This window comes from Phaenicophaeus curvirostris, chromosome 3, assembly GCF_032191515.1.
Source record: "Phaenicophaeus curvirostris isolate KB17595 chromosome 3, BPBGC_Pcur_1.0, whole genome shotgun sequence".
Classification (NCBI taxonomy): Eukaryota; Metazoa; Chordata; class Aves; order Cuculiformes; family Cuculidae; genus Phaenicophaeus; species Phaenicophaeus curvirostris.
In genome coordinates, this window is record NC_091394.1 from 53,909,449 (window position 1) to 53,929,343 (window position 19,895).

Genomic DNA, 19,895 nt, shown 5'->3' on the forward strand with positions numbered 1-19,895 from the left:
GATGAAGTTGAGAGTCAAAGATTCTCAGCAGTGCAATATCATGAAGAACTGCACACTCATTTCAATGGAAACTAAATTTGAACTATCTTGCCACACTGAAGAGCTATTTCTGATCCATAGCCTGCATTCTGGGAAGCTGCTGGTGCACGATACTAGAAAGCAAGTACTGTATACGCTCAGAACAAATTCCTTGGGCTCAGGACAAACCACTCAATCAAAAATCAAGTAAACAGTCAAGTAAACAAAAAAAAAAAGAAGAAAAGAAAAAAGAAAAGGGAAGACCTATGTATTCCTTAACAGTTATAAAATGAAATGCAAAGTAGAAGAGATTCTCCAATACAGTGGTCAGACAAAAGGGAAATACTTCATTAAACTTAAGAAAAATGCTGCTACTGCACCAGACTGGCTGAAGGGGGGTGGGGCATGAGGGAACAGGAAGAACATGTGCACCCACAGCTACAAAAGAAACAAGCCATTTTTGCCAGCAATTTCAGTGCCTGCGTTTTGAGCCTATGATTATATATTTAGTAGATACAGAGGCATTTGCCAAAATGTAAATAGGCACAGAAAAGTGGATTAACAAACGGTTAGGACCATGGGGCAGTCTGACAGCAACTAAACTTGTTGAAGATTTCCGGACTACAAAGCCATGACTGCCTCAAATAGAAAACCCCAGTCTTTGGTGAGGAAAAAGGAGGTATCGTCTAACTAAAACCAAGTAGAAAAATACATTTGAAAGCATAATCACTTCCCTGACAGAAAATCATGGAATGATGATATATGGGCAAATACAAGTGTTTCAGATAAAACTGATCTGAGAGATGAAGAGGCTCATACTACTCACAAAAATAAGTACCCTCAAACTCTGTGATACCCAGGCACTGCTCTACAGTCAGACTTTTAAATGAGTACTGAATAGACTTTCTTCTATTCGCTTATGGGGAGGAAAGGGTTGCAATTTTCAGGAAACTTCACACAGTCAGGTATTTGAAGTTACAGAAGTCATATTTCTCTATTAAAAGCATGAAGACTATATGGTGGTGGCGATGCTTTTATTAGCAGTATTTGTGAAGAAAAGCTTTCAAACCTCTGACTGCTTTGCAGATCATACAACCCTTTTCAAGGAAAAAAAAAAACCTAGCCAAAACAAAATTTGGGTGCCAGGGGGTTAAACATGTAGGTTGCTCTTTTTCTTGGCTTTCTTCTGAGAACACACATTCATTAATTTTTTACCAGCCCCTAGACACATGGCAGCCTGCATCTCTCAGAAGCACTTAATTCAGGCCCTGTTCTCTAGAAGTTGTATTCAGTTGTACAGCACAAAAGCCCCAGGAGAACTGTGATAGCTTCGTGCCAGGTTAAGTTCAAAGCAAAACACAAATTAATATGCAAAATCTATTTTGTATCAGGAAGCGGTGTACCTGTTGGCTGCAAAGGACTCAGCAAAGTAAGTTCTTTACTCCAGAATAGTGTCCCTCCCTGTCTTAGATCTCACTCATCTCTTTGAACTCAAAAATTACCCCATCAGAGCTGTATTGCTGCACTTCCACAGAAGAACAGGCACAGCTCTCTCTGACACCACCCACTGTTCCCAGGGACTCAAAGCCCTGAATAAAGGGCTCTTTGTCCAACACCACCTTCTTTGACCAGCAGACAGCATGAAATTGCACTTGAGGGAATGAGGAGTCTAAATTGAATGTTAAGACAAGGAATCACCCTCTCTGTCCCCAAAGTAACACAAGTTGGCAGCAGATACCAAAAAGCTGTTAAGCAAAGGATGCTTGCCAGTCTAATTCTTGCTCTTCTCTCCAGGGCCATGAAGAGAGCTTTACAGAATACTTACAAAAGACCCAGCATACTATAAGCACCTAAGAGTGCTCAGTATCATCAAAGTAAAAATCCAAGCTCTTCCAGGTCTCAGATGCATCAGGTTCGGGGTGGGTACTGAGGAACACAGCAGCTGCTGTCAGCATCTCAAGACAAGGGAAATGCCTGACTGACACTGTACTTCAGCACTCAGGTCTAAGACAACTCTCTGTGGGGAGCGCTCTACACAAGGAGCCCTGAGTGCCTGGCAGCCAGCAGTCTGGCAGATGCCACCAGTCCTCCCCCACTTAGCACACACTAAGCTCCACAAGACCCTTGAACACCAGTGGCGACTCTTGCCAGGTGCTGAGGGCTTGCTGCGTAGTTGTCCCCACTGAGGGTCAGCTGTGTGAAGGTGTCCTGTGAAGAGCTGTCCCACTGAGTGTTGGTCCTTTTGGTCAGTGCTCTCCTCTGTCAGCATCTCACTATCCTAAAGCAGGTAGCAGTAGGCTTGCAAAATTGTGTAACAGAGGCAGGCGTGCCTTTGGACAGGAGAGAGGAACTTTTACAGCTGCACATTACAAAATCTCAGGGGGCTCTCCAGCTCCACCACTGCAAAAACAAGTTCACTCCTGAGAAGACCTGCAGAGAGTGTCTTCCTCAGTATCTTCAGGATGCAATGAGGAACAAGCCCATCAAGCACTGCTCCACAATTAACAAATCAAACCAGTAGAAACAGGTTTCAGTAGGAGCTACTCGTACACCAGTTCTAACACCAGAGATGGGACTTCTGACTCATTCCCACCCAGCACCTCACCTGGAGAAGGTTCACATGACAGGGTTTTACATTTCCTCACTTAAAAGACGTTAAGAAAGCTATCAGCACACTTAGGCAAGCAACCTGAAAGGGCACCAGCAATTACTCTTAATTAGCAATTGCACACCTTCACTACATGGTGGGGAGGTGTGAGTGCATAAGAGTAGTATTTCACCGGATGTGTTACAGCAGTGTGGCACACCCTGGAACAGGGTGTTACTTTCTAACATATTCACAGAAGTATTTTCTTTATCAGTATAAGCACACTGATGGCAGCACTGACACAAGAGGTATTCCCTCCAAACCCACGGGCAAAGTTGAGTAGGAGCTTAAAGAAAAAGAAAAGGTAGGGCTTTGGATTTTTGTTTTTCTTAAACAACATCTTGAGGGAACAGCTTTTAATCGCAGAAGGAAAAGAAACCCTCAAACTGACATGAAAGTATATGAACCATCATTTGCAACAACAGAGATAAGCCTCTGAAAACAACATTAAAGGTCCTGTTATGATTTGATTAAATTTGGGAGTGAGTATTTGGGGCAAAATAACCTAGACGCTGCCAGCCCAACCCAAAGTACTTTTTCTTTCATTGTCTACACTCATCAATACCAGCACAGCCTTTGAAAGAAACAAAAAAAGACTACACTGTGTAGGTGAGGATACACATGCACACGTGGGTCATTCCACAGCCCTCTGTGCTGCTTTTCCTGCACAGCAAGTTTAAGCAACCACATCCAACTCCACTGACTTTTGAATCAGTAATCTGCATGCATAAGGAACTGTGGCCACACAGCACAAGCATTTAGGAAAGACTGAACCTGGGCAGTTTAGAGGCAGAGCAGAAGACCATTGTGGCTTGAGCTGACAAATCCTTAAAACCACTTTTGATAGTTTACAGCTATACAGCCCTGGAAAGTAATACAAGAAGGGTCAGACAACACAGTAGGGACACAGTGCTCAAATCCCAAGTCAATACCTTCAATTCCTTTATCACTGAACACATTCGAGACATGGTCATCAACAGCCCTGGGACACGTCTCCCCATGCAAGTACCTCTACAGAGGAATGATAGGCATTCCTCTTGACGACCAGAAGCACAGTAAGAAAGGACTACTGCACCACACTGTACCTTCCCAATTTAGACCACAAAACAGTATTTTCCAGAGGCTACTAAAGGAGACATTTACTAAGGTAAATATTACAGTGCTGCCTAAGCCAAAACTAGCAGTAACATTTGACATCAGCTGCAGGGTATGGATGAGACACACTCACTTTCAGACTAGAAATTTAGTATTAAGGATATTATAGGAATAGGAACAATATAAAACTGGTTCAGACAGAAAGCTGCTAAGAACTTCCTGTAAGTATCAAGTGTGTATTGAGCACCTGAAGACAGCAAAGGACTCACAAGGCAACACCCATCTGTTGTGATGTTTTACCCTGGACTCTTGTGAAGTCCACTCTCTCACACCAAGACAGGGCGCTACCAGGACAGTAATTTTGGTCTGCTTTCCATTCTACATGCACATGAAGGCCTCTTTTGTTTTAGGAGCCAGAAAAACATTAGCCGCTTGGTTTTAATTACATGAAAATTGAACTTGATGCTACATTAACTTTAACTTCGACTCTAAAAAGAAGCAGACTGGAAAGAGTATTCAAGAGGGAATGGTTAGACTAACAGCTGCCATATATGACTTCCTTGACAGCAAGAGCGGAAGTTAACAATGTCAGCCAACCCCCCCAACAGAAAAAAACAGGGTAGCAGTTTCCCAGTAGGGAAAGGACTACCAGCAGGACTACAGAATTTGAGTTCTGTTAATGAGATTTCACTTAAATGTAAAATACAGCATTTTCCTTCTTTAATAAGGCTTTACTGTATTGTGGTTTAATAAGTGTATCAAAATCTGATTTAGCAAGTAGCAAAATAAGATTTACTTTATACTTATATTTATATATGAGAGTGATGAGTTTGTGGTACTTAAGCTCATACTCTCAAGAGAATAACATCAGTTTCAACCTCCCTTCTTGCTCAACTATTGCAACCAAAATTGTGCTGCGATCTGCTACATTATAATTCTGCTAGGGCTTAAACAAAAATCATACCATTAACGCCAAAACAAATGTAGCAAGCCATTGCAACTAACTCTTACCTTCAATATCTAAGGGTCATTCTGGTAGGCAGTACATCTTCCTTGACAAAAGTTTAAAGTTAAAGCATGCAAGAAGCCAGTCCTGTAATCCAAGATTTATATACCAACAGTTTACAAACATTTGCCTATGAGGACATAAAATCCCTCCTCTAAAATCAGAAATCAATGGCTAAGCCCCATATAAACATTCCATCAATCTAGTTGCGCTTTCTGCAAAGACGGAAGGTTCCTGCATGCAAGCAGAGGGTTGTGCCAACCAGCTCACACAGCATTGCCACCTGATGGCATTACCTTTCAGTAGCAGCATATCCTCCTCAAAAAGGCAATGATTCTGGAGTGCTCTCACCTCCTAGCCTTCCCAAACCTCAGTGCAGAGCAGATGCTCCAGCTAACTTCAGAGCTAGTAGTGCGACTGTGTCAGGTCAGTACCCAGCCTAGCAAGTCTTTTTAGGCAGCTAAATTAAGATTGGCCTTTTCACTGCGAGGTTCAAGATCTCAAAAGCAGTAAACATGAGGCACTGCACAATGCAGCACAGAAAGCATATTCAGTGTAAGTTTGCAAATCTCTCTATGGTAGTCCACAGCAGCATAAATAAATCTTTAGGGTATGGAAGATGTCTCCAAATGCATTTAGATGTTAGCACCCAAGAACCAGATTGCAGTGCTTTGCTAACTAAACCTTCACATGCTTAGATACATGTCTCCTTACTTGTAGGCAAGCCCATCAGACACGTCCTGGTACTACAAGTTAGCACTGACCATTCCTGTGAAGTCCCTTTGGCAGCATCAGAGCCCAACACATATTCACTAAGTGCCCTCCTCACATGGCAGTTTCTGAACTTTATTGTGTTAATAAGTGTATCAAAATCTGATTTAGCAAGTAGAAAAGTAAGATTTACTTTGTTTATAATAAATAAATAAATAAATAACCAAGCTCTCTCATTAATGAAGCCTTTATTGCAGGGAACTTTCTGGAGATTGTCTGACAGCAAAACGCATTTTGCCAACTAAACACACATTGTTTCCCTGCATTAACACAAGCGAGGAAGAAAAGTACATTGACGATTTTGTAGTATCTTAGGGGACAGATTTTGATTTTTCTGGTATCTTTGTAAATTTAAGCTATGAATGAATGGATGGATGAAGAGTCAGGAAACTCTGTCTAGCAGATCTTTGTTAATTTCTGTAAATATTAAGAACCAAGCTTTATTAAACCCCTTCCAAATTCCTTTCATGCCAAGAACTTTTTTTTTTTTTCTGTTCTCCTTCTTCCAGGAATCATAGTGAAGATTTTAAAATACAGCGTTCAGTTTGAAGGAAGTGAAATATTTATCTGGCCACAACGCTGAAGTTTATGCAGCCGTGAAACGTAAAAAAACCCAACAATATTACTAAGCACAAGCACTAGAAAACTTATACTTAGAAAGTCAAATTTAGAGAGTTTTAAAGCCACATATATTATGACATTATATCCCACCAGACCAAAGCTTTTTGAAAGTGTCTTAAAATTAACCTTCCAAAAGTGAACTCCAAGGAGAAATAGTATGTGGTCTACGTTTCATCACTGAGGTAGGATGCATCACTGCAGTTGCAGAACTGGTGTGATTAAAATAAAATATTTCAGTCTTTCACAGTTCAGCACATCCTCATTGTATCAACATTTTATAGGGGACGATAAGAGAGCCGAGTATATTACTTGGTTGACAAATGGCTATACAGAAGACCAAGTAAAACACTAAGCCCTCTGCTTCGTAGCCATGGCTCTTTTGTTTCACACTTTCCATCTTTTTTTAAATTTTTGTATCTACTGCAGTAAGACAGGCACTTGCCTCTCATATAGTACTGTTCGATATGAATAAAGACATTAAGCAGCAGGAAACAGCATTAAAAATAATTTTGTAGGAAAGTAGAAATAATTTCAAATAGTAAAATAAATAAGGATTAGTTGCTTCATATTTACTTGAAACAACAGTCTTACTGCATCATCCAAACAGGCAGACAGTGACAGGGCACTAGTGTAAGAATGCAGTATTACTACAAAGGGTCCCTGGCTTTTAACACAGAAGAAATATTAAAAAAATCCCCTCCAGCTTGAATATACAGTGAAGTGTAAAACTCATTCCATCTCTGACCAAACATTTCATGGCGTTTTCAAATTTTCACACTTCTGTCACCACACTGAAAGTGGTGGCAATTCATTATACAAAATCTCAAGCCAATTCTTCTACGTAGCTTAGTTTCCTATTTTGTCAATGTGCTGCCCAATGAAATACATCTATTTAGTCGTCCTGCGAGTAAGTCAGTATCTCTTGCACTCTGTAACATTATTAAAAGGTTACGTCACAGACACCAGTATCAGAGGCATAGCTTCACACTGTCAAATAAAGTGATCAGTGTAAGTGGTAGGCAATTCATTTTCTTTGAATTTGTATTTCAGGTCAACAATAGCTTTACCTGCATAATGTACAGGGATTTCTATCTTTGGCCCTATGACGTAGTGACCCTCCTCCAGACTGTGAGCTGTAATTGTTGTCCACTGCCGACATGAATGAATCAGAAGATAATCGCTCTCTCGAAGGCCTTCTACGCTTTCTCCTGCAAAACAGATGCAAGTTTTTAAAAAAATAAGATTTATTGAATGAAGAATTAGGAAAACTTCATTAAAAGCATTTTATTCTTATTATTGCTTATTTTTTCAGACCTTTTCCTATTTAAAAATCCAATTAAGTAAATTTCAATTCTACACAGTATTCATTTTTGTAATATAAATATTTTACCTGACAGAAAACAAACATAAAGCAAAACAACTCAATGCATGATTACCACAGAGACGTAATCCAGATTAATCAGCAGTAGCCCTGGGGCTCCTTTTTCAGCTTTCTGCATAAATAGACTTTTCATATCTATACGTCTGCTTATCTCGCTTAAAACAAATACTTGAGAGCTCTTTTAATTTTTAAATAAAGGGGATAAGATACATTTTCATATGTTGAAAAATCAGCATCACACTAACCTACAGCCACCTGAAGCCAAATGTTGTTCATGACTATGAAGTAATTGAGTATCACACATGCATATACAGAGGTTTCAGCTTTGTCATTCTATCCCTTTGCAAGTCACTGCTTAATTAGCCATTCCTAGTTCTGTGAATTTAATCCTTACACTTAGGGAGGAGAAAAAAATTAACACATACCAAAGTACTTTCTCAAGAGACAAATTCAAACAGAAGTCCTTCCCCCCCGACCTCGTCAATGTCCCGCTCATCTTTGTAATGCCCTCTCTCATACTGTTGTACTCTGATTACCTGTCAAATTCATCCCAGACAAAGCCGGTGACCTAGCTCTCCTTTCTTCCCCTCTCCCTACCAAATCCTCTGCATGTCACCCTAGTACTATCCCCTACTCCACCTGCTGCAGAGTTTGATCAGGGCCACAGTGCTTTTTACTTGGCTTTCCAGCAACTGCAAGAGCCACATTAGACATCTTCAAAGTGCCAGCTATACATCTCAACCATGACATATGAACAAAATTTCATAGAGTAGGGCACTTCATGGCAGACTGCTCTTTCGTACCTGCAGCCCTGCTCAGTATGCTTCTGCATTAAGCACGCAGAAAACAGCCTTTCTCAATGTATCTTTAAAACAGCCACAGGAACTTTCAGGAGCACTTAGACAAACACAGGCCAAGAATAACGAAGCTTTAAATTTCATTTTTCTTCTCTCCTATTAGCCCTCTGCACATACAGCCAAAAATAAAGCAAGGAGTTTTGCTCTGGAAGAAAGGTTGGAAAAAGCCCATCCCCATCAACTACTACAACAAACTGCACTTTCTCTTGACTGTCCTCTGATATTCTTAAAAGTCAGTAGCAGCCATTTCCCCTGTTCAGTCTCTGCAGAAAAAAAGATACTTCCAGTTGAGCTTTTATTTGCTCACACCAGGCAATGTTTTCCACCGTAGGCAACAGCTACTACACACCCCATTCCTGCCTGATTTCATGCTCCCATTCTATCAGAAAGCACCCTCCTACACAATTCAAAACACAGCAACTGGTGTGCGTGAGAATTGTGAATTGTAAATTAGAAGTGACCATTACAACCATCTGCTCCAACACTCTTCGGCCACAGGATTGTGCTTTTTTTCCTCCAGAAACTTGGATTTGGCTAAAGAAGGGGGAGACCCTCCCCAACCACAGAGTCCCGGGGGTGATTTTCCTGGGTCTGCTGTCCCACAGCCTGATAAACCTTAAAAAAAGTTCCTGGTTTGCACATTTGGGACTTTAACTTATAATTGTCAATAAACTGCTGTTACAGGAGCTTAGAGAGGGGATAACAACAACAACAAAATCAAAATGTATACAGCGCATTTTAGTACCAGTTATTCTTGCTCCTATGAAGGTACCATTTCCAGGTTTCCTTCTTTTTTACAGCAGACAAAGTAGCTTCCAGGTAAGCAGGACATTTCAATAACTGATTTCCAAGTGCACTTTGAACCATGTCCCTTGGCAGCCCAGACAGGCTGCTTAAAACCAGTTTCTGCTCCCCAGGGAGCACCACCCCTCCACCTACAGCCCACTGGGAGAAGGCGCCTCAGAAATCCTAGGGAAGAACTGCAAAATTGTCATGCAACATTGGAGAATACTTTGGTCCCATCCATAACCTGAAAGAAACTCAAATATATTTTCTAGAGGAGTCATGCCCCTGTTAAATTTTACCAAATCATCTGACCTTGAGCATCTCCTATTTTCTGCTCACAGGGCAACTCCTATTATGTATAAAAATATCTTCAGCTTTCTGCAGTTTTACAGTTTTGGGGAGAAAGAAAGTAGTAGTAATAATATGGTGTTATTTGAAACACGTTTCAGTTCAAAGAGTTACACTCATGCTTTCTAGAATTCAGGGCAGCAAGTAATTATTCCATCACACAACAAAATAAAACCAATGGCACCTAAAGGAAGAATGAGTATGTTGCTAGTTTCACTGACAGCGATAAACAAATTTTGAAGAAAATACAAAGCATTTCTGGGATGCTTTATCTCAGCCTTAAAACAAGTAGGTATAATTTCAGGGTGTAACCTAAAGGAAGGCGGGATTCTACATCCAGAATTGCAGGGAAATAATTACAGTATGGGTTATCCTTGAAGAGTCTGAGAAAGATACTCTCAGGAAAATAAAGACACCCATTGTAAAAAGGTGTTTCCCATCATGGCTTATATGCCATGACCTATTTAAGTGGTTACTCCACTAGAACCGGGTGGGACAGGTGAGTGTAAAAAGTGATTACTAAGGTAGGCTCAGGAGTGACTACTAAACTAAGTCTGCAGCTGGAAGTAGCTGTATTTTTTTAAACAGAACCTTGGAAACCACAGTTTTTGTTACATCAAGTATTTGCTCCAACTGATTACATCGGAAATGAATTTCATGCTTTGTCACATAAGTTTCAGATGAGAAGAGGAGGTGGAGTGGATGCAACGGGGAGATCACAGTCCCCCTGTCTCCTCACAACAGGCAGGTCTACCCATACCAAACCCTAATCTTTCCTAACCGTGAACAAATCCTGAGGTTGCTTTATAGGAAGAGGCTCCTTGTCACCAAATGGATCAAAGGACTTGCAAAAAAAACTGGCTAATGATGGCCTCCATGCTATTGGTGGCGTGGAAATATGAGGAAGAGTCAAACGTGACTGAGGACAATAAAACATGGCCATACATACTCTCTTCTTTCATCCATTTTCCTCTAGTCTGTCTCCTGTAAGACTTGCTCACTATCCCATGGAGAGGAAGACCTTTCAAGGTAGGAAACTGCTAACTAGAGCTACACAACTCATTTCCCTGCCCAAGCACAGCTTAGACGTAGCCCCTTTCCACTTTCCTCAGCCAGCTGTACCTTGCAAAACAGCCACACATACCCAATCTGATTTTTCCCCTTTGTCTCAGTAACACAAGTTAGGCAAGCCTTTCATTAATCAGGTTTTAACTATGTGGGAGAGAACTCTGCAGTCCTCACATCGACAAACTATGCAACTCCGTTCTCACCTATTCAACATACTCCTACACTGCTGCTTACACAAAAATCAGATGCCTTGAGAAAACAGAGAACATGGGCCACTCACCTTTAGTAACAGTTTGTCTCTTATGATCAAATATGGATTAGCTCTATCTTCTCGCCCTCTCCTCCCCAGCCCACATTCCTGCAATATAATTAAACCACTACAAAGAGTCTACAGGCAAATACTTGTGTTGGTTTTTTTTTTCCCCAAATGCAAGTCAGAGAAGCAGTGAACTATCCCATGCAATTCCCCACCCTTTCCCAACCTGCCTACCTCTTTCCAAAATATGAGTCAAGTTTATTCATAATAATGCCCGAGACTAAGAAACACATGAGTCGCTAACAGCACCTAAGCCCTAAATAAAGCATTAACACCCATCCTTGCCCAACAATAAAAACACCACACCTCTGAGCTGAAAAGTTAGCTGATACGTTCCTACACAAGCTGTCCTCCTTTAAGCACTCTGACCACAACCAGTACTTGGGCTACTTCATTATGTATCACTGAAGCAGCACTGCAACAGCTATTCATGTGTTAGTTGTAAGGAAAATGTATTACCATTTTTTAATTACATGATCCATTTCCACACAATTCCTAAAAACTAGATATACTGCAAAACCACTATTGTTCAAGAGCAATTGCAGAGATAATACTGATCCCAAAACTGTTTACGTGTTGATACACTTAAAAGAATTATTAATTGCTAATCCAGATTCCTATGCTTATTAAACCCCACTTACAGTAAATGTCAATACCTCTTTTATAATTCTTTTCTGTTCCAAAACTGGATAATCCATAATGGCCAAATCTTTGCTCAGTCATTTTAAACACTCCGATATCAAATTAACAGTTAAAAACTATAGCAAGACTGGGAGCAGCATACCTCAATCTACCAGCGTGGGGATAAATTTCTGTCCTTATGTGCAGCTTTTCAAAACCAGATGAGACGATAGTAGCTGGCTGTGCACAAAGATTGAGTTTATATATAGCAATGCTGCAGCACAGAAGGAAGCTCATTTCTTTTGAGACAAGCACTGACCTCCCCGCAGGTTGCTGCCACCACTTAATTTCTAAAGTTGCACATTTTTATTTAGTTTAGCATTTCACAATTTTGAGATGGCCAGAGTAAAGCCTTAGGAGGAGAACTGAAGACTATTCCAGTTTTGAAGGGTCTGAGCACTCCCACCTCCTTCTGGATTAACAATTAAAGCTTGGCCTGTTGTGGTCCATAAATGAAAATTGAAGCAGGTTCCACATATTCTGGCTTGCCAAAGTTGGAAATGACTTTTTAACACCAACCACTAAAGAAAAATCTTGAAACAAATGAAACAAACAAACCCCACTTTTAAGGTTCTCTTCCCAGTACTGAGAAACTAACATTCAAGTCACTACAAAATGTGCAGACCAACATGACTCATTCACTCACAGAAACTACACTGCTAAAAATAAGCAGTGATCTACAGGAACATAAACACTTTATAATGCCACACACTTTGTCATCTTGGCTAAGAGTTTGCATCACTGCCTTAAACCATAAGCTTTACGTCTGGAGACATTAAAATAGTAGGTAATGAACAATTCAGAGGAAGAGAAGAAGTCACATGCAAGGTTCCAGCAACGTAACAGATACCATTTACACAGGCCAGATGAACTAGATAGAATCTCCTCCTGCCAGGAAGATGGTTACGGAGACATTCCTCTCATCTCATTCATCACAGAAGACTGTTACGTGAGCTTAATGATGTCCCTTGCACATCAGTTCAAGCATGCAGAATTTGCTCTTCCTGGAACAAAAAGACTTACAGAAAAGACCTAGGAGTTAATGAGAAACTTAAGAAGGCTTTTGTGAAATAGCTAGTGAAGAAGATGCCTGCAAAACCCCAGGGAAAAGTCATCAAGTCTTTGGGCCATATGTTTTCATTAAGCCTGAACAACATCTGCATGCAGGTACCAGATGCTGTACAATTAAGTGCATCACCCAGCCTGCCTTGGTCAGTTAAGTAGCTCGTGACTTTAATTGTTCCATCTAATGCTCCGCAATCGCATAACATATCATCACACAGGAAAATCTCAGCAACATAAAATATCATTTCAATGGGTTCTTAGCCAGGTACCTACAAAACCACACAAGTGAATAACTCTAACATAATCCTCACTCGAGTTTACACTCACATTTAGTTGGAATGAAGGTTTAATTTGTAGAACAGCAAAAAGAAGTGGCTGTCTGGTCAGGTAAGCAAGTCTGCTGTGAAATAACTGTGAAGAACTCTCAGCACGTGGCTAGTGTTATGAAAGAAAACTAGCGACCAAGGTTTAGTTTGCAACAACTGGAAGCAGAGAGAAAGTACAATAGTTAGAAGCCAGAAAAAAGAAAAGTGAAGTTCTTGCTTATTTATCATGTTATCATCACACTACACACTATCTGCTTCACTGGACATGCAGCTTCACTGGACTTTTCCCTGGCTGAGGACCAAGTAAGCCATGCATGAAGATACACCTTAGCATTACCCTGCAGCATCATGAAACCCTAAACACAGCCTCAGCCAGTGTGAAATGAAGTTATAATCTATTGATTCAAAAAAGGCAGTAGTATTATGGATTTCATGGCTCTGTGCAAAGATATGTTTCAGGTCAGAGGGAGGTCACACTGTCAGTGCAAATATAAATGCTAGGGCTGCTTTTGCACTCCAAAAGAAGGAATCTACAATACTGCATACCACTGAAGTAATAAAAGCTACCTGTTTTTTAGAAAGGCCACACTGTGTTTCTGCAAACATCTTCTAGTCATGTGGTCTTCACAGGGGTAACATCTTAAGATGAATCCAGCTTCAACTTATTGGGAGATTCACAACAGGTAAAAGCCGAAACAAAGGCCTCCTGTCAGCACAAAAGCTGAGGGTTCCTCATCTGAAAATGAGGAGCCCAGAATCTAGCACTGATGTGACAGCAGATCTGAAAAGACCACACACAGGTCAGAAATACCCAGCTGTGCACAGTGAGCACCTATTAACTGCCGGCACTGCACGCACTAACTTCAGCCTCCTTGGCAACGAGGGTCTATGAGCATCACAAGTACCTGCAGCATTTCCAAAGTAGGCTTTGTGGTATCGCCAGGTGTTAAAGTCAGGCTGGGTACCACAGCATTCTTTCGCCTTTAAAAAAAAATTGAAATCAATCATAACTCAGGACCATTCTCATCTGAGAATCTGTGTTTCCATTCACTGGAGGGCTCATCCTTCGCACAGTCTTAAAACAGCTCTCAAAACCTTGGTTCTTGTTCAGTCAGTTCATTGGTTGGGCTTTTGATCTCTTGAAATAGAAGACAACAAAAAACAAAGCCCAACCACCCACAAAAAAAACGGCAGACAGCAACTCCTTGTTCCACACAAAACAAGTAAGCCAAAAGCAATCTTAGTCTGCATCACAAAGATTTTTCACTGTTAACTTCTATTTGGTCCCATTTGACAAAGACACACAGAAGCATCACTAGCGCTTAAGAAGCACTGCATTGTTGGTTTTATGTTAGTGGGTGTACAAGTTCTTTGAAAAACGTGCATTAGCTGTATGCTGTTAGCATGGGCAATAGGCTACTGGAAGTGAACTCCAAGTAGTCAATTTTCCTAGCATCTATTTTTATTGGAGTCTGAATCCAAAGAGCGGTATGAATTCTTTCACTTAGGGCATAAGACTGCACTCCTTAACAACCTTCTCTGGTTTTAATACATGCAGTGGAGGAGAAAGAAATGAAATGAGTGTGTGACAACTCAGCAGAAGATGAACCTAGTATAGTCTGTTAATCAAATACCTGCAGTGCTGTCATACATGACCATTTGATGGCAGTTTACATCAAGGGGAGGAAAGAAGCAAGTGGGCAAATGCCCTTTTTCCTTTAGGATCACAGACTTCATCTGAAGCCATCTAACGGTCTTGCTGTTTCAGGCAGACTGAAACTGCAACACTGCACACAGGACAGCTGCCATCCAACTGTCCACCTACCACAACGCTACCAACACACAATCCTTCACCTCCAGCACTCAGTTATATTAACTCAGCAACAACATGCTGGCAGAACAGGTCCCTCTTCTCTTACCGACCATCTCACTAATACTTAAAGCTTTCCTCTTCTATAATGCTGAGCTTGGAATTTGTGTTTTGGGGGAAGAAACACCAAGTTCTTATTAAGTCTGGACATTAGGAAATTAGGACAATTAATTCTATTTATTTTATTATTTTACAGGTCATGCAAAATGCTCACCAGCTTACTTCTCGTGACAAATAACTTCTATCTGAACTCTGAAAGAGGGTGAGGTGAGGAAATCAAACCTTTTGTTTTCTGCATGCTGCATCATAGTCCAGAGTATCTGTTGGATATCTGTTGGGTATATATCTATGGAGACACCTCTATGCATGTCAAAGACTATGAAATATTAAATTAGGGTGGTTTGCTTGCTTAAGCTTTGGCACCATAGTTGGTTACTGAGTCAAATATCTGTGAGCTGTTCAGGCTGGCAGCGCTATTTCTTCCGCAAAAATAAAACGTGCAGTGGCCTATGATGTAGGTCAGAGGACAAAGTTCACTAGGAGGAGAATAACAGCCTAATTTTCCAGCCTGAAGTTGCAATGGGAATTCATATGTAAAAAATTCACATCTTGTAACATTCCTTAACAAAGGAAAGAAAGAAACCCCCAGAAATATTCAGTTACATGATGAATCCCACTTGTAGCAACATTAAAGAACATTTTATCTAGAAGCATTGAAAATTGTATGGTTTTTTTGTCACTATGACTGAACAGATGCCTGGAAGAGTTACTCTTGCATACAATGTCAATTGGGAGGGAAGTAAAAAAGCACACAATTGTAGAAAGCATCACTGCTCTACTACTGCTGAAGAAAAAGCCACTTTGAAAGCCCCTCCATGTATCAGCCTCACTTTGTCATTCCACACAGACAAAAAAAAAAAAAAAAAAGTTGATAAAAAAATTATCTAGGTAATCAGACAAATGTCTCTGTTTAAAAAAAAGCAAACAACTTGCATGGGAGTGTTTCATGCAAAGTCTAAATACAGACTGCCAGTCACTTAAAAGCATAAATATTGTAACTTCTAGGAGCAAATATTGTAGTTTCTAGGAACAAGACAAAAAAAACCCAAAAAAACCAACACAACCAACCCACGTTAAAATATAAACATCTCAGAACTACAAAATGTTATGTGCTAAATTTTTAATTTAAAGTGGGGAGATTCATTAGCAAAGCCTGACAATGGTCTCATCTGACTGTCTATGTCCGAACACAGTGGAAAAGATGAAAGCAGATGGCTCTGTCCACAAGTACACAACCTTGTAAGCTTGCAACACACAGATCTGAAATAAAATTCATAGTTATACCTCTCACTGTTGATCATCAACCTCACTTCTCAGTTTGCCTTCTTCTTTCTCAAACAATTTCCCAAGTAGTTTTAAGTATGTGCTTCCATTTAGTTGTTCCATTTTGGCAGTACACTCATTTCTGCTGGTTCCCATTAATTGGATCAACCAGTACTTTGTCATGATTCAAACTGCCATCAAACACCCCTCTCTCCAAAGAAATGCAATGTAGTATTGGCTTAACATTCCATCAACTGCATAGACCCCACATCTTTAAGTGGATGAAAGGCTTCCCCTGACATAAGGATCCATGCTCACTTCAATTTTTAAGACAACTTATATTCTTCCTTCCTTTGCCAAAAGCAAGAAAAGGGGAAAAGTTGCAACTAAAGCAGGGAAGATCAGGCAAAATTAGTTGAAAAATCTTGTGTGCTGTTTCTCAAGTTAAGATTCAACCAGCTGGTCTTCAGAGTTGCTTTTTACATTACAAAAGGAGGGTTTGTTTTTTTAAAAAAAGTGTCTTCTTTTTAAAAAAATATTTCCATTTGAGCCCCAGGACAGCTCAAGCATCAAAGCCAACACAGGTTGTGCTTCACAAACTCACTAAGAGTTTCAGAGAGCCTCTTTGGTGCTTTGCTGCAGAGACCATGAAGGAAATGCTCAGGAGAAACATCCAAATCTGTCCAGTCCAGACTGAGAGACTCAGTTGCCCAAAACTTCTCACTTGCAGCAAGGTCTGTTACCAGTAGTTACACTTCTCTCAGCCTTGGATGATAGAAGGAGAGATGCTGAATCTTCTCACAGCTTCAGGAAGAACTCAGCAAGATGCAGGTACCCAAGAAATACTTTGCCCAAAATTAAGCTTCCCAACGTACACATTTTTCCATGGATGAAAGAATTGTTGTTGGCTACAGCTGGCCATGTTGCAACAATTTTCAGCCATGTCTGAAGACCAAGACATCCAGTTTGCTTCACCGACTCTACCTGCGAGGAAGGGGCAGCATCACCCTCAGACTGCCCAACATTAAAGTACCTGCAGTACTTTGTAACTCATCAGTCTCAATACTGTGATCAAACTTTGCTCTGGGTGACCATTATGTATTTCATAATTAAGACAAAGGAGATAAGGCTTTATTTCTGCCATTCTTTCTGCAAAAGCCAGATACAATCAAACTGCTTCAATCCAACCAATGGTGAACTCAAGCTCTCACCCACTAATACCTAACCAGAGAACAGAGACTCGCATCTCCCTATTCTTTCTATGCCTGCCAGCAAGAAGACAGATTTATTTTTTAGGATTAGCATTTTGCTATTGGAATGACTGGATATACCAGTACTGTTGCAACAAATCAGCATAAACCATAATCTTGTTACAAGGCTATGGGACAGATTAATCCACTGACAAATCCAGTTTGTTCCAAGACAAGCTTTTCTATAGCTGCAAATCCATACAGACCGCATCTCAGAGTCTTCAAAAAAAAAAACCTGCTTGACCTACTGCAGGGAAGAAAAGCACAACTATTTAAAAAAAACACTAAGTGGAATTCTGGTGCCACTGCCACCAATGGTAAATGCTCTGCTGACTTCAGCAATCTCACAGCTTGAACCTTGGCATCTTGCTTTCTTTGTATTCACAAGAAAACTAGTGGGGGAAAAAAAAGAGAAGAGTAACAACACAGATTTCATTGAGCTTTGTTTGTGTTTGTTTCAAGCTTTCAGAACAAACATCCCAGAATGAGAAACCTTACTTTTCACAAACTCAAGCCAAACAAGCCAAAACACATCTTTCAACACAGATTGCTCTCCACCCCCACATAGGGGAAAAAAACACGCAGTACAACAACATCTTAACACTTGCATTCCAAAACACAGTAACTTTCTGCTGCTATCATAATTACTCTTATTAACACTGAGCATCATCAGATGTTACTGCAGATTTGCTGTATCCTCACAACAGATTTAACTGCTGATACAGATTGATCCAACAGTACAGTCAGTCACCATGGTTACTTATAAACCATCCTAGAGAGTTTCAACAATTCTTTAAACGACTTCAATACCCTGCAATGTGTTGAGTACTGCCAACTATTTATTGTGGTACTTTACATTTTAAGGAAAAAAATATTTAAAAACCTTAAAAACACTCAGTTAATTGAAAAATGAGATCCTTATAGAATAAACTTTTCTAATTTTGAAGTCCCCTAAGATCACAAATCTGAAGCATTAAGAACAAGAGCAAAGAATGCCAAGTTTAATTACAATTAAAATTATCATAGGTTAGAAATACTGAGAATGAGACTGCTAAAACAACTCCTCATTGCATGCCATAGAGGTTCCAGCCTATCTTAGTGTTATCACAGAGAGGGAGAAGAAATAAATTTTATGTTAGTCTCATGTTTAATTTATTTTCCATTTTGGGTTCCACTTGTCAAAGCTGGGGGGGGGGCAGGATTATTTTTTTGTCCTTTTCAAACAAGCCACCAGGTTTGGGAAACAGGACTCCAAAGAGTAGCTTTCCTAAGCAGTCTGATAGGTATGGACAAAGAGATACGCAGTACTACCTGACCGAAGGAAAAACACAGCAGTCATTAGACTTCTCAGCAGCCTTCTGCCATCCAAATCAGCTCATTTAAATGCCTTAAGAGAGCTGAGGTTTTCCTTCATTAAAGGCAAACTCTCCTCATGCTAGAAAGCTCCTACTCAGACACATCTATAAATATCATGAGGTCCACTGAAGGATACAAGTCCAAGAGCACGTTTAGCATCATGTGCCTCGTTGGAGAAGTTTAATACTTAGAGGTGGGAGGTCAGCATTAAGCTTTGCACTACATGCTTTTACTGGCTTTCTATTTATTTCTGAGCACAGCTACAGTTGTTTTAATTGATAACGCTACAGGCAGCTGCGCACCTTAGCTACTGCAGAAGACATATCCTCCCTCCATGCAATGGTTCGGAGTCTGGTCAGGGAAGGCTCACTAAAGCTTCCCAGATTCAGGATGCTGATGAAGAAAATTTTAACCCTATCAATCTCATGGATTTAAAACCTGCCAGTTTTCCCTGGCAGACAGAAGAGCAGCTTATTCATTCAGATCTTCCTGAGCACAGCATGAAAGCTAAGGAGCTCTCATTGTTAGTTATTTATAATTAGATGATATTTTAGAATAGCATCCAAGTAAACATGCTCTGTCTTCTCATTATATATCCCAAGTTCTAAAGAGAGACTCCAGGTCCTAAAGGGAGGCTATGCTGCTTTATGCCGCACAGCAGTGATCCCTGTTTGAACTTTGGCATCTTGGACAAGCTCCTAATTAACAATAAAGTAGCCAAAATGCAAGAGCTGCTCAAGCACTGTTTTCTTTGGCTTTGAAAGAACTCATAATTGCACTTTAATTTGCCTCTGATTTTTTTGCAGCCTGGGTGAAGGATGGAATACAAACAGCTGAAAGCAAGCAAAAGTTCAGCTCTGCTCTGAAGTCGGGTTGCCACCTGGCTGCTTGCCCAGTGGCCTGGCCCATCTCCCTGTGCCCTTGGAGATCACACAGGAACTAATTGATTGTGCACACACAGCACCCGGTTGCTGGGGCTGCCTGCCTTTGCATTTTAGCTATGTCCATCCTACCCCTTTCTGCCCAACCTTGAAAAATCCAAATATCAGTAATAAGTGGGTAATGCCTCTTCAAACATGTGCTGACTGTATACATGCACTGAAATTTTGG

General features: G+C 40.4%; 1 protein-coding gene across 2 annotated transcripts in view; it reads right to left on the reverse strand.

The window, feature by feature from the left end:
• GAREM1 (GRB2 associated regulator of MAPK1 subtype 1) overlaps positions 1 to 19,895 on the reverse strand; it is a 99,815-nt gene that overhangs the window by 69,846 nt on the left and 10,074 nt on the right. The window contains exon 2 of one of the 2 annotated variants that reach the window (XM_069854029.1): positions 7,226 to 7,366. In XM_069854029.1, coding sequence (XP_069710130.1) covers positions 7,226 to 7,366 — 141 coding nt within the window. Of the gene's footprint in view, positions 1 to 7,225; positions 7,367 to 19,895 lie in introns of those variants that run through there. The other variant, XM_069854031.1, reaches the window with a different exon arrangement.